This window comes from Lutra lutra, chromosome 16, assembly GCF_902655055.1.
Source record: "Lutra lutra chromosome 16, mLutLut1.2, whole genome shotgun sequence".
In the NCBI taxonomy this organism is placed as follows: Eukaryota; Metazoa; Chordata; class Mammalia; order Carnivora; family Mustelidae; genus Lutra; species Lutra lutra.
Genome location: NC_062293.1, coordinates 49818896 through 49834213, shown reverse-complemented (window position 1 = coordinate 49834213; position 15318 = coordinate 49818896). Strand labels below are relative to the sequence as shown.

Below are 15318 nucleotides of genomic sequence, written 5' to 3'. Positions count from 1 at the left end.
GCCCTTTCCCAGTGACCACTTTGCAGGAAAATTCAGAGTATAGTTTCTGTCGGGATTCACTCTGGAGATTGAAAATACAGAATAAGCAGCTGAAAGAAGTGTGCAGGGACTGGTGGGCAAGGTGTTCTTTATCTGTGACGTGTGTGTGTGTGTGTGGTTGGATCGACAAGGGGATAGTTATGGATTGATTTCCTATAACAGACGTAAGTGTAGTATTCCTCACTGGCTAAGTATGCTTTGACATATAGCCAGCAGCACTGGTGGAATGTCCCCAAGGGCAGAACCGCCATTACCTCCCAGAGTTCTTGAAGAATGGTACTCATTATCCAGGAGAAGTTACTAGGGCCCGGGTGGTAGTCCCAAAGTGTGGTTCCTAGGCTACCTGTATTAGAATCTGTGTATTATCTGGCTTGCTGGAAAATGCAGATTTCTGGCCTCAATCCCAACCCTCCTCTGTCAGAGTCCGGGAATCTGTTGGCTTCCTGGGTGATGCTTGTTTTTCTGCCCATCAGATCTGCCCAGCAGGCTGAGAAAGCTTCCCTCAGCACAGTCTTTTCCCCCTCTGTGTGACAGCAGCTGGAGTGACAGGCCAGGCATTTGTATAGATGAGTTGTGTGGCAGTGTCGTGCCTTCTGACTCCACAGTACACCCTAACTTGCCTGTGACACGTTTAACAGGAACTTGAGAAGCTGGCTTCTCGAAAGTTGAGAATAAATGCTAAAGAAACCATGAGGATTGCCGAAAAGCTCTACACTCAAGGGTAAATATTCCACATTTGGGAATAGAATTCAGTGCATCTTTGTCAAGGTGAAATATTTTATTTTTTTTAATTATTTTTTTGGAGGGAGAAAAGGAAGAGAAAGAGAGTCTTAAGAAGGCTCCACACCCAGCGTGAAACCCAACACACCCCTGAGACAGTGATCTAAGCCAAAATCAAGAGACAATTAACTGAGCCACCCAGATACCCCCCCTTTATTTTATTTTAATTCTTAAAAGGATTTTATTTTTAAGGAATCTCTACACCCAACATGGGGCTTGAACTTACAACCCTGAGATCAAGAGTCACACACTCCACCCCTGAGCCAGCCAGGGGCCCCAGAGTAAAACATTTTAGAGCTTACGGGGAAATACAGACTGTCTAGATGTCCCCTGAGCTCCGAAGTAGAAGAATTTTGATGCTGGGTTCTCTGATATGGAAAAGGCATTTCAAAATCACTTCCTAAAATAAGAGCCCACAGAGTAAATTCACATCCCACCGTTGACTTCTCAGCAGCTGGCCCCAGGGCCTTGGCTGGTGGCACACAGCACCTTTGGGAGTCGTTTCCCATTGTACACTGTCCGGGGATAGTGTGGTCCACACTAACTAGTGTGGCAGCTGCTCACAACAGGGGGCTACTGAGCACTTGAAATTGGAGTAGTGCTCATTGGGACGTGCTTTAAGTGTAAAATACACATTTGGTTTCGAACACTTATATGGAAACAAGAACGTAAATGATCTCATTAATGCCATTTAAGTGGCCAACAAAAAAATGTTAAATTACGTGGAGGGTCCACATTATGGTTTATTAGGCAGCATTATTTTTTTTCTTTTTTTTAGCATTTATTTTTTAATTTTTTTTTTTAGTGATTTTATTTATTAGAGAGAGAGGGCTCATGCCAAGTGGCAGAGGGAGAAGCAGACTCCCTTTTGAGCAGGGAGCCCAACCTGGAACTTGATCCCAGGACCCTGAGATCATGACCTGAGCTGAAGGCAAACACTTAACCAACTGAGAGCCACCCAGGCGCCCCAGCATTATTCTTTCTGTGCTCAAAGCAAAGTCATAGAAGTGTGCTTTGTTGCTGCCATCGAGGCCGTGGAGGTCTCTGGCAGAGCAACGATGCATCAGGCCGGGACTCTGTCCCCCGCCACACAGCCGCTGGTGGGCCGAGCAGGAGTGTGTCCTGCCCCGTGCCTCCTCTCTCACTTATTCTCTGGCTTCTCGGAGTGTCTTCAGCAAGCGACCCTGCTGTTGCTCACCCCACTGGGGGCCCCTTGTGAGAACTTCCCTTAGCAAAGGGAAGCTAGGTTGCCTTCAGGTGAGCCCACTAGGGCAGATGGGGCACAGCAGGTGTCTCTGGGGGTTTCCAGTCTAATTCAGTTGTTTCCAGAGCAACTGTAGCAATTTCTTCTGTTTGTTTGCCTTTGTTCTAGGTACATCAGCTATCCTCGCACTGAAACAAACATTTTCCCCAAAGACTTGAACCTGACCGCGCTGGTGGAGCAGCAGATTACAGATCCACGCTGGGGTGCCTTCGCCCAGAGCATTCTGGAGCGGGGTGGCCCCACTCCACGCAATGGGAACAAATCTGACCAAGCTCACCCTCCCATCCACCCCACCAAATACACCGGCAGCCTCCAGGTCGGTTTCCCTAACTCCTGCCTCCTGGAACCCAGCAAGGGGAAGGGGAAGCAAGGGGCCAGTAGCACTTGAATATACTCTGTGGGCTCTTACTTTAGGAACTAAGTTATTTTGAAACAGCTCTCCCATTTTAGCAAAGAGACGTCAGTGTCAAAATTCTGCTTCACCGTCCCGCTTGGCTTCCCTGAGCCCCCCACCCCCGCCCGGGGGTGGGCTCTTCTCTGTCCAGCCCCACTTCCTGCTCTGTCAGACCCTCCCCAGCGGGCTGGGCGGTTCCCCTTCCCCGTGCCCTTGCACAGCTCCCACGGGGCCCCCACAGAACTGCTTGGTCTTCTCGGCCCCTCGTTAACTAGAGGCACCCGCCCCCTCCCCAGCCTCCCCAGACTGGGCTGAGTTCCACTGCCGTCCTGACGCAGGTGGCCTCCTGTCAAGGGCCAGTAGCAGCAGGGCTTTGAGGCAGCCCTGAGACCTCAGGCGTCTCACCTGTGGCTCTTCCTCAGCCGGGGGGATGCGCTCCATGAGGCCGAGCTGGTTGGGCCGATTTGCAGGCTTAGCGCAAAGCTAAGTCCTGTCTGGTCTTTGTTTCCTTCTTTTATTAATACGCACTATTCTTCTCTGGCTTTAAATGTGATGATATGTTCATTTTATCATATGTTAAGAAATTCAAAAGATTATAAGGAAGAGGCATTTGCCGTTGCCCATATGCTGAACGTTGCCCATATGCACTCTGCTGAAGTATTTTCAAGTACAACACTTAACAATTGCATAGATGTACCATAATTTATTTTGCCAAATCTGTTCTTTAAGAATAAATTGCTTCCAGCTTTCTGAGACGTGATGACAGTTAATGTTTGTGTGACTGATCGAGCCTCACTAGGCCCTTGATTACTTATTTGGTAGAAAATCACCACAAACCCTGGGAGCCAGGGCTGCCGCCTACAACTTTCCTGTGTCTAATATACAAGGGGTCTCTTGTTAGCTGTTATGCTTTTTTCTCGTTTTCTCCTTGAGCTCGGTTTAAAAAATAAAAATGGGGCGCCTGGGTGGCTCAGTGGGTTAAAGCCTCTGCCTTTGGCTCAGGTCATGATCTCAGGGTCCTGGGATCGAGCCCCGCATCGGGCTCTCTGCCCAGCGGGGAGCCTGCTTCCCTTCCTCTCTCTCTGCCTGCCTCTCTGCCTACTTGTGATCTGTCAAATAAATAAATAAATCTTAAAAAAAAATGGGTTTACATAAAAAGATTAGCCCGGCACTCTGCATGGGTGCAGGACCTACACAGGAGCCCTGTGCCCTCTTCTGTGCAGAGTTCGAGGCAAGAAGGTGGTGTAAACCAGGCCAGATTACCAGTGAGGCTGTGGCCCTTGGGCGGTAATATTCTGGAGCGAGTTGCAGACTCTTCTCTTGTCTTCCTAGGGAGATGAGCAGCGACTGTATGAGTTCATAGTGCGCCATTTCCTGGCCTGCTGCTCCCAGGATGCTCAGGGCCAAGAGACCACCGTGGAGATCGACATCGCACAGGAACGCTTCGTGGCTCATGGCCTCGTGATTTTGGCCCGCAACTATCTGGACGTGTACCCGTATGACCATTGGAGTGACAAGGTAATAAAGCACAGGCCCAGTCAGAGGTCAGAGTTCACGTCCCCCGTGGGCCTTTGGGGAGAGGGGAAGACAGTCGTGTTCCCAGCCCTGGTGCGGTATGCTGGAGCAGGGCCATGCTCTTTGAAATGGCAGTTGTCTTTTGCCTCAGTACCACGAGGAGTGATCGGACTGACACTTCTGCTGCTCCCTGTAGACTCTCCCTGTCTACGAGAGAGGCGCCCGCTTCCAGCCCAGCACTGTGGAGATGGTGGACGGGGAGACCAGCCCACCCCAGCTGCTCACCGAAGCCGACCTCATCGCCCTCATGGAGAAGCACGGCATTGGTCAGTAGCCTGTCGCCCTGGTGACCAGTGGCTCTTGTACTTCTGGTCTTTGCAGCAGCTGTGCCATAGGTGTCCTCTTTTTCACCCCCTCTACAGCTGAAGGGAGGCTCATTTATTTAGGCGGGGGGCCGAGGGAGAGAATCCCAAGCAGACTCCACTCAGTGTGGAGCCCAGTGTGGGGCTCTGTCCTGTGACCCAGAGATCGTGACCTGAGCCAAAATCAGGAGTCAGACGCTCCACCCACTGAGCTAACCAGGCACCCCACTGTACAAGTTATTAAAACCTTGGTCTGAATAAGTCCACACTTACGCTCTTAACCTCTGCTCCACGCCAGCCAGATCAGGACGTGGATGTGTCCCAGAACTCGGGGGGTCTGGACTGAGAGCACCCTGGCCATGTCCTGTCCGTGGACTCAGGATTTTTGGCCCATGCAGGGGTTTATTTTTATTTTGAATAAGGTACCAACATCTAAAACTTGAGGGATTCCACATAAACATCTGTGTTTTTGTCTTGGGAAGTGTTGGGAGGTCTGGCAGCCCAAGCCTTCCTTCCCAGGTGGAAGCAGTCGGTTGAGTTGGGGTGACAGCTGTCTCTGCTCACTTGGCTTCTCTCACTGCTCGTTCCATGCCAGGCCCCTGTGGCGTCTGGGTCGGCCACCCTGCAGCTAGCCACAGGTGGCTGTGCTGTATTTGTTAAAGCGTTTCCCCTAATTGTTTAGAAATTGAAATGAGGTTAAACAAGAAATTGGGCCAGAATTGTTTTTCCACAATAGGTCCCCTGGCCCCCAGTTTACAAGCAGGTCCCTTGTGACTGATCTGCCCCTTGTCCATTTTTATCACGACGCTGAGGATCGTCTCTGCCAAACCTAGTTCAGAGAGGCGGCAGCGTGATGGAGAGGGAAGTGCTGGGAAGGGGAAGTGGGGCTCCCTGGGCATATCTCGGAAGCAAGCTGTTCCCCCTGGGGCATGGCCCCCTCATGACCCATTAGTGGCTTTTGTCATTCTGGGACTTCGAATGAAGGGCCCCTTCTGGAATCTGGTGGCTGTTGTCACGCTGTCCAGAGAGCCTGTCTGTGTGAGTTTGTGTGCCCATCTGGATGTACTCATTAAAACCTCGGTCTAGGCCCTGGGACACAGTGAGGTATAGGGCCTAGGCATCCCCTTCCCATCGTTTCCATCAAGGGTTCATCTCGCAGGAGAAACAGATGAAAGCAACACAAACACAGCCTGCTGGGTTCTGCAGGGACCGGACAAGGACCTTGAAACCTCACAGTAAGAATTCCTGGGGACTGAGCCAGCCTGGCACAGGCAGAGTCCGAGGGGGCACACAGGGACCAGGAGTACATGTCCTTGTGGCCGGGGCAGACGGGGTGGTCTCAGAAGGCGAGGCTGGAAAGATGATTGCAGCCCAACTGCAGGGCCAGGCACGCTGGCCTGAGGGGCTTGGGTGCCGGCCTGTGGCTCGCAGAGAGCCATTTAAGATTTCCGAGGAAAGGAGCAAAGAGAGCTACATTTCTTAAAAATATTAGCGGCATTGTTGAGATGTAATTCACGTACTGTACGATTCACTGATCTAAGATATACAGTCGGTGCTCAGTACAGTCGCAAAATCATGCAGCTATCACCTTAATTAATTTTAGAATGTTTTCATCCCCTCAGAAAGAAACACTGTATCCCTTAGAAGTCACACCCTATTTCCCCCTTCCCTCCCATCCCTCCAGCCCTGGACAACCACTGATCTTTCTGCCTCTGTAGATTTGCCTGTTCTAGGGGCGCCTGGGTGGCTCAGTGGGTTGAGCCGCTGCCTTCCGCTCAGGTCGTGATCCCAGGGTCCTGGGATTGAGTCCTGCATCGGGCTCTCTGCTCGGCAGGGAGCCTGCTTCCCTCTCTCTCTCTGCCTGCCTCTCTGTCTACTTGTGATCTCTCTCTGTCAAATAAATGAATAAAAAAAAAATCTTTAAAAAAAAAAAGTGGGGGGGCACCTGGGTGGCTTCAGTGGTTAAGGCTTCTGCCTTCGGCTCAGGTCATGATCCCAGGGTCCTGGGATCGAGCCCCGCATCGGGCTCTCTGCTCAGCGGGGAGCCTGCTTCCTCCTCTCTCTCTCTGCCTGCCTCTCCACCTACTTGTGATTTCTGTCTGTCAAATAAATAAATAAAATCTTAAAAAAAAAAAAAAAAAGATTTGCCTGTTCTACACAGTTTGTAGACATAGAGTGATAAAGCATGTGGCCTTCTGTAGCTGGCCTCTTCGACCACGTGTTCTCAAGGCACATGCTCATGGTAGCATGAAGCAGTACTTGCTTCTGTTATGTTCAGTTCCCATGTGTGCTGAGACCACAGTTGGTTTCTCCGTTCATCGGTGGATGGACATTGGGGTCATTTCCGGTTTGGGGCAGTTGTACACACTTGTGTGGAGGTTTGTGTGTGGATGGGTTTGCGGTTCCCTTACGTGGATAGACCTGCTGGGTCCGGTGGTCACTCTGGGTTTATGTTTTGAGGAGCCTCTGGACCGATCTGCACGGGGGCTGCCCCATTTTACACTCCTCCAGCCACGCACGAGGGTTGAGGTTTCCACGCATTCTCGCCAACATTTGTTCTCTGTGCTGTTTGCTGATGCTTCATGCCCAGTGGGTGTGAAGTGGCATTTCTTCGTGGTTTTGATTTTATAACTCCTCAATGACAGAACTCGTTTTCAGAGATCCCTGTGGCCACAGAGTAAGAAAGGGGTTGGATGGAGGATAGGACCAGAAAGGCAGCGGCCGAACACGTTGTCCTGATGCAGAGGACGTGATGTGGGCTCCAGCCGTGGCTCTGCCACGCAGAACAGAGGAGAAAGACATAGAGGAGGCTCATTGCTGGCGTGGACAGCTGTAGTGAGTGAGCGGGCGTGAGGGGAGATGTGGTTGCTGCGTGGGCCCAATGCAGTGGAGGAGTCCAGGCAGAGGAAGGTACCCATGGGACAGCAGGGGCAAAGTTTGCATGGCCTTGAGTAACCGGAAGTGGCTTTCAGGGACCGATGCCACTCACGCGGAGCACATCGAGACAATCAAGGCCCGGATGTACGTCGGGCTCACGGCGGACAAGCGGTTTCTCCCGGGGCATCTGGGCATGGGGCTCGTGGAAGGTGAGCAGGAACTCGAGGTGGGTGGTCGCGGAGCCGTGCGGCTAAAGCCCCTGAGGGGTGCCGCGCAGGGCCCCACAGAACACTGCTTTTCTCCCTGCAGGTTATGACTCCATGGGCTATGAGATGTCCAAGCCTGATCTCCGGGCTGAGCTGGAAGCTGACCTGAAGCTGATCTGTGAAGGCAAGAAGGACAAGTGGGTGGTTCTAAGGCAGCAAGTCCAGAAATACAAGCAGGTTTTCATTGAAGCGGTGGCCAAAGCTAAGAAGTGAGTCCAGACCCCGCTTGCCTGCACGCGAGGTCCTTCAGCTCTGCCTCCTGGGCCGTGACCTTTCCCTGAGCCGGGGGAGCGGATGGGGCCGATTCAGCGGAAAGTAGGTGGTGGGCCCATGGGTGCTTGACTGTCCCCCAGCCCGGTTCGCCTCCTGTAGGGCGGTCCACGTGCAGCTCCTCCCCCTTCCGGTTTTCTTCCTGAGTCCTCTTCCTTCCTGGAAAGCCGTGTCAGCTTAGAAACGGTGAGCAGACAAGTCTGGGCCAGTTATCCCAGGCACCTGGCTCTAGAGATGCTGTCCTCTGGATTTTAGTTCTGTCTTGAGTTAACAGGCACACAGTCCCAAGTCCGTAAACTCAGGGCTGCTGTACGACACTGTCCTGTGGAGTGTGTGGAGGTGACCATGTAGCAAGCAGTATGCGTGCACGCCGCTAGGAAAACACCTTTTCTGCCCGCGCCCCCTCGGGAAAGAAATGGACGAGCCGGGGCATCTGGCTGGCTCCGTCAGTAGAGCGCGTGACTCTTGATCTGGGGATTGAGGTCAGCCCCGGGTTGGGGGTAGAGAGTACTTAAAATCTTTTAAGATTTTATTTACTTGTTTGTTTTTAGAGCCCGAGAGAGAGTGCACGCGAGCACGCATGCAAGGCGGGGAGAGACAGAGGGAGAGAGAGGATTTCGAGCAGACTCCACACTGTGGGTAGAGTCCCAACACGGAGCTTGAGGCCAGAGATCAGCATCTGAGCCGAAATCAAGAGTTGGGCGCCCAACAGACTGAGCTACCCAGGCGACCCCAAAATAAAATGTTTTAAAAAAGAAACAGATGAGCTCGTTTAAATGTAAACCCAGACAGACACTTCAGGAGCCCGTGCAGGGATTCTGTACAGTTTTGTTTGATGTGGGGTGTGATGAAGCGGAAGTACCTGCGTGTAGCTGGGTCACTCCTGGGAGCTGCCGGGGGCCAGAGAGGAGCCAGGGCTGCTTGGCCGACCCAGCCGTGTCTGCCTCTATTCTCTGCATCAGGCCTATGGTGAGCAGCCAGCTGCTATCCCTGGTCACACTCAGCTTGTGTGCACATAAGAATATTGTAGCGGCAGCTGGGTGGCTCAAATGGTTAACACGTCTGCCTTCGCCTTGGGTCATGATCCCAGGGTTCTGGGATCGAGCCCCACATCAGTCTCCCTGCTCAGTGGGGAGTCTGCTTCTCCCTCTTCCTCTCCCTCTGCCCCTGCTCATGCACGCATGCTGTCTTTCAAATAAATAATATCTTTATTTTTAAAAAAGATTTTGTCAGAGAGAGAGCACACAAGCAGGGGAAGCGGCAGGCAGAGGGAGAGGGAGAAGCAGACTGCTTGCTGAGCAGGGAGCCCGACGTGGGGCTCGATCCCAAGACCCCAAGTTCATGACCCAAGCTGAAGGCAGACATTTAACTGACTGAGCCACCCTGTCATCCCAATAAATAAAATCTTAAAAAAAAAAAAAAGAAAGAAAGAATATTGTGAATGTTTTGCTCTTTCTTCAGATTGGACGAGGCGTTAGCCCAGTACTTTGGGGAAGGGGCCGAGGTGGCCCAGGAGGAAGCCATCTACCCAAGCATGCCGGAGCCCATCAAGAAGTGTCCACAGTGCAACAAGGACATGGTCCTCAAGACCAAGAAGAACGGCGGGTCAGTGCCCAGCTTGCACTGCACGTCTGCTTGCCCAGCACTTGCTGGGTTGGCTGGACATTGTCATTTGTATCATTATTTAACAGCGCCTTGCTCTGCTGCTGGACTAGGTATTGGAGAGAAGGGTAGCTGACCTTGGAGGCGTCAGGTGCTCTGGGATTCAGAGGAGGTGGGGGATGATGGTGCTGCCGCGTCCTTTGTGGATAGGACCTCGCCTACCCTGTGCGCTTCTGCCACACACCCAGGTTTTGTGTTCCAAAGCAGATTATTTAGCTACTGTGCCCCTATTTTCTTTTCTATAAGCCTAGGGCAGTGCTATCTACCATGGGAAGGGTGAGGATTTGGTGAAATGTGTTCAAAGTCCTGGTCAGGAAAGGCAGAATTTGATCCTAGGTCCTCCCACCCATTCATTACTCCGACCCCTTTGGGTTCCCTGACTACCAACATGTCACTGGCCTGGGCGCAGAGGCGGCCAGCCTGGATCTCAGAAGCCAGAGCTTAGTGGGCCTGACCTGGGGCTTGGGCTGCCCACTAGCACAGAAGCCAGTGCCGGGGCGGGCTTAGCACAGTGCAGGGTGGCCCGTGTAAGTACTTAGCCACGGGCTATGGGGTTAACTCATATGTGCTCCAAGTGCTTGGTCACCCGGGAGATCATCCTGGGGGATTTCCCACTCCGGGGGTTATCTGGCAGTTTTTATTTCTGACTTTGTAGATTTGCTGTTTGAGTAATTGGGGTTTGAGGTTCAGTGGGCTGGTTTTCCTTGGTCCAGTCATGCCCAGGCACACTCAGAGGTTGTTGTAAATCGTGTTCCCATTGGCTTCTCTGGCTCTAACGTTCGTGACTGGAAGCCATAAACCGTTGGCCGAGAACAATGTGGTTCAGGTGTCAGGAGGGAAGACCCCGTCATCAGACAGCGAGGGTGCTGTTCCCAGCGCCCCCACCCACCGCGCCTGCCTCCTTAGGCAGGTTTCCAGACTGCCCCCTGCCTGTTTGCCCCGCTATGACCTGAGGACTGTCGTGTGGGGCAGTCAGGGAGCGTGTGAGAGCGCACAGCCCGGAGCCTGAGCGGAGCCCTTGGGGCTGGGCCTTGCTATGGCCCAGGAGTTGGTCGGTAGGTTGCTGGTTTCTAAGTAGAAAACAGAGTCAGCAATGGCGGTTTCTTTTTCTTAGGGAGATGAAAAATAAATGCAGGCCAGTTTTGCTTAGTCATTCAGTACCAGTGACTGCATATATCCATTCATATGTTCTCCAAAAAAGTGAATGTGTCCTTTAATCGGCCGGCGAAAAGCTTCCTTGCCAGATGGGCAGCGTCCCAGGAATGTGTGTTTCCTGGGGTCTGGTGGCTCCGGCCCGACCCCGCTCCCTGTGCTCCCTCCCCAGGTTCTACCTCAGCTGCACGGGCTTCCCAGAATGCCGGTCAGCCGTGTGGTTCCCCGACTCTGTGCTGGAGGCCAGCAGGGATGAGAGCGTGTGTCCGGTGTGTCAACCACATCCGGTTTACAGGTGAGCAGGGCCCCTGCAAGGCTGTGGGGTACTCGCCATGCTCAGCAGCAGTTGCATTGGTGGTCTTGGATCGGTTTGGGTCCCATCCCTGCCTTTGTGGTGTGGAAGCTGGGCCTGGGGGCAGGTTCTCGGGCAGCTCGGGAGGCGCCTGCCACGCATCTGAAGAACCATGAGGACGCCCTTTCCCTGACCTTTCCAGCTAGATTGCTGCCCAGTAGGCTCTCGGTAAGTGAATATCCCGCTGTCGGATAGCGTTTCCAAGCTCCTCCCAAGAGCCCAGAGCCCTCTGTACTACTGGTTCTCAAACCTTTCCGTTATAGGACCCGTACACTCTTAAAAATCATTAAAGAAGGAACCCAGAGAGCATTCATTGTGGCTTAAGTTTATCAGTACTACTGTATTCTGCATTAAGGTGGACACATGGGTGTTTGGTTTTTTTTTTTTTTTTAAGATTTTATTTATTTATTTGACAGAGATCACAAGTAGGCAGAGAGGCAGGCAGAGAGAGGGGGGAAGCAGGCTCCCTGCTAAGTGGAGCACCTGACGAGGGGCTCGATCCCAGGTCCCTGAGATCATGACCTGAGCTGAAGGCAGAGGCTTAACCGACTTGAGCCACCCAGGCGCCCCAAAGTGGAGACACTTTAAAAAGGTAATTGCTGGGACACCTGGGTGGCTCAGTTGTTACGTGTCTGTCTTCGACTCAGGTCATGACCGAGGCCCCCATCGGGCTCCCTGCTCATCAGGAAGCCTGCTTCTCCCTCTCTCACTCTCCCTGCTTGTGTTCCCTCTTGTTACTATCGCTCTATCAAATAAATAAATAAAATCTAACAATTGGTAAATAAAAATGTACTTGTAAATTTTTATAATATGCATGCTAACATAAATAGTATTTTGACCTATTTCTAAAGCAGAAAGATAAGAAAATGCCTACTTGCAAAGCAGAAAACAGAAAGGAAACGTTTTCCATCTTTCTGAGTCTAGCATCTGTCTCGTTAGAGACTGTTGGCTCTCGTGTCTGCTCCCAGTCAGTCTGCTGGGCTGGTTCATGGGCTGTAGCCTCCGGCAAACTCATGCATACAACATGGGAGGACGAGAGCACAACAGATGTAACTTCTTAGCCTTATTACAAAATAGTTCTGGCCTCACCAGGAGTGTCCAGGGGCCCAGGAACCACTGGTTATAGGAAGTGAACCTTTCCGAGGTTTCTGGCCCCCACTGAGCAGGGAGCCCAATGTGGGGCTCAGTCCCAGGGTCCTGGGATCATGACCTGAGCCGAAGGCAGACGCTTAACCAACTGAGCCCCCCGGCAGCCTGAGCTGTCTGTTCTGGAGATCAGTCAGGGTCTCACGTTTCCTACGTCTCCACTCTGCGCGCTCTCGACACCCGGAGGGGCTCATGGCTGGCAGGTGCCTGGTGGGTGCAGCCCTCTATGGACAAGGAGAAGACGCTTGCGGCTGGTAGTAAGACTTTCTCTCATCTTCCGGTCCCGCTAGATTGAAGTTGAAGTTCAAACGCGGCAGCCTTCCCCCGACCATGCCCCTGGAGTTTGTCGGCTGCATCGGCGGATGCGACGAGACACTGCGGGAGATCTTGGACCTGAGGTTCTCACGGGGCCCTCCCAGAGCTTCCCAGCCAGCCAGCCAGCCCTCGAACTACCTGCAGGCTAGCCAGTCCCTGAACAGAATGGACAGCGCCCCCTGGATGCCACCCCCGCCTGCCACTGCTGCAGGGGGCAGCAACTCAGTGACCTGCAACTGCGGCCAGGAGGCCGTCCTGCTCACTGTGCGGAAGGAGGGCCCCAACCAGGGCCGCCAGTTCTACAAGTGCAACGGCGGCGGCTGCAGCTTCTTCCTATGGGCCGACAGCGGCCCCCCCGAAGCTGGGGGGCCTCCCTCCGCCGCCTCAAGACCCCCTGGTGGCTCACTGGGCCGTCCGCCTGCCACAGGGGACCACCGGGGCTGGTCTGGCCAACCCGGGGATGGCGGCGGCGGTGGCGGCAGCGGGGGGAGCATGTCCTGCCTGTGCAGCCAGCCCGCCATCACCCGGACTGTGCAGAAGGACGGGCCCAACAAAGGCCGCCAGTTCCACACGTGCGCCAAGCCCAGGGAGCAGCAGTGCGGCTTCTTTCAGTGGGTGGACGAGAACGTGGCTCCAGGTGAGGCAGGGACTTGGCTCCTGGGCCAGGCGGAGCCCCGAGGCGGGGGAGGGAGGGAAGAGGGCAGGGGTGGGGTGGGAGGTTCCAAAGGAAAGGTTGGGGCAGCTCCTGGAGCAGCCTGCCGGTTGGTGCCCGGTGGTGTGCCAAGAACACCCACTATGTGTCTTCACCACCATCAGCTCAGCACCGTGAGGCTGCTGAAGGCCCAGGGAAATGAGCTGCCTGTGCTTGGGGTCTCATAGCCACGCGGCCTGAGGTCGGCCTGACCCCACAGCCCTGGGCTCCTCTAGCCTCCATGGGCTCGGGAGGTCCTCGTCATCAGCCACACTCCTTCAGATGTGGAGCCTGGCCCTGGGGATGTCTGGGAACCTGCTCGGGGTTCCACAGCCTGGGCCTGGTGCCCCAAAACCAGATATGGTGAGAATTGCCCCCAGACATTGGAGCAAGGGGGATAATGCACCCAGAGGCCCTTGGAAACGGTCCCTGCCCACTCCAGTGCACGGCAGACGCTTAGTTCATGTACCAGAGCGGCTGAGAGGCCTGGTGGGAGCTTTGTGGCAGAGCTGGGCCCAAAGCGTGGCTGTGGAACCTTGAACAGAGGGCTCGGCCTCGCGGCCTCACAGTTTACTCAGTAGGATGAGCACTTGCTTGCCTTTTTCAGGGTTCTTGTCTTTTAAAAGTCATTAGACAGTCTCAGACTATGATTCTGACATACGAGCTGCTAGCTCCGAACGTACAGGAAGAACCCAGAAGGCTTGGTAAGGCGCAGGGCTGGCTACCAGTGCCGGCAAGGGGCCGGAGACGGCGTCACTGTCATGACAGGCTCACGTTCAAAGCGTGTGAGATGTGGTCTAGCCTTGCACTCCCTTCAGGTGCACAACATTCCCTTGTCCCCCTGTTGGAAGGAAGCATTGTCTGACCTCCAGGCCAGCTGATCAGTTGTCCTGGGTGACAGGGCAGTCAGAATTAAGAGGTCTGTTTGAGGCCTGGAAGGATCCAGAGCTCAGTGACCTTGCACGGAAGGTGGAAAGCAGGCTGTTGGTCACGGGGTGTTGCCAAGTGGGTGGAAAAGAGGTGCATGATGTGACGGCACTACTCTTCTTACCAGGGTAGTGATTGTGGCCCAAAGGCTCTGGGTTCTTTAGGGAGTGGCGTCGGGGCCACTGAAGGTGATAGGAGAGAAGGCAGCCTGGCCTGTAGGTGGTCGCGGCCACACAAAGGCTGGGGGGGACACTCTGCCTCCTTGGTGTGTCTGTTCTGAACTCAGCCTTCCCCTGACTCTTCCCACAGGGACTTTCAGAGCCCTGAGCTGGCCGGGAAGCAGAGGAGGAACCCAGGGGCCAGAGGCCAGAAGCAAAAGAGCCCGGGCTGGTTCCACAGACACGGGGTCCGTGCCCAAGAAACCCCGGAAATGCAGCCTTTGCCACCAGCCTGGACACACCCGTCCCTTCTGTCCCCAGAACAGATGAGGCAGGGGAGGGAAGAAAGGGCCGCTTCCTCAGACCTGCCCCTTTCTTCTCGGGAATAAGCTATTTTCACTAGAACTTTCCCTGCCCTGGAGGCCTTGAGGAAAGCAGTGGCTTTGGGAGCCTGGCCTGCCTGTGCTGGGGAGTCAGGATCCAGACCCCACCTGGAGAATCCATCTCAGGTGGATGGTGACCCTCGGCCTGGGGCTCCTCGCTGCTGGTGCCAAGGAGCATTGAGCGGCGGGCTGAGCGCATTCTTCGCTGTGGCCTCCGGGGCTTTCTTCCCTTCTGGAAGGTTCCCTCGAGGGACCTGCGTGCCTGGTCCAGGCTCCGGGCGGCCCGGATGAGGTTCCGCTCACAGACATTCTGAGAAAGGAGGGTGCAATGCGAGAACGTGGTTCTTGTCCTAAAATCGTGTCTATTGAAGAAGCTTTGTTTTTCTTTCTCTAGACACCGCTGCGGCCAGGGCACAGCTCATGTGCCTTAATAAAGAATCCTGCTCTCTGCCCTCGTGGGTGTGGTGCAGTGTCTGGCGACGGGTGGCAGAGGGGTGGGCACGGACCGCTGCCAGTGCTTGGCGACCTCTCGCTGACCTCTGGCCCTCTTGGCCTCTCCTCCCAGCCCCAGCCCTTCCTCCCTGTCCATGCGGTGGGCGCTGAGCCGAGCTGCTCCCCGCCCCACGGACAGCTTGCCCCGCCGAGCAGAGCAGGGACCGGATGAGACCATGTGCTTCTGCGCTGTGCATAGGTGGCCCCGTCCCTTGTGTGTGTTTACAGCAGTCCTGTGAGTGATACGTAACCACGTGGCCTTATTTTTCTGGT

At 54.2% G+C, this 15318-nt stretch overlaps 1 protein-coding gene across 1 annotated transcript in view; it reads left to right on the top strand.

Moving 5' to 3' along the window:
* Positions 1-15004, top strand: part of TOP3A (DNA topoisomerase III alpha) — a 28095-nt gene extending 13091 nt beyond the window's left edge. Inside the window, exons 10-19 of the mRNA XM_047708769.1 lie at positions 678-760; positions 2192-2399; positions 3810-3995; positions 4189-4318; positions 7327-7440; positions 7541-7706; positions 9229-9372; positions 10754-10876; positions 12370-13031; positions 14322-15004. Of these exons, the coding sequence (XP_047564725.1) occupies positions 678-760; positions 2192-2399; positions 3810-3995; positions 4189-4318; positions 7327-7440; positions 7541-7706; positions 9229-9372; positions 10754-10876; positions 12370-13031; positions 14322-14500 (1995 nt within the window). The 3' untranslated portion in view covers positions 14501-15004. The remainder of the gene's footprint in view (positions 1-677; positions 761-2191; positions 2400-3809; positions 3996-4188; positions 4319-7326; positions 7441-7540; positions 7707-9228; positions 9373-10753; positions 10877-12369; positions 13032-14321) is intronic.
* The last annotated feature ends 314 nt before the right edge of the window (positions 15005-15318 follow it).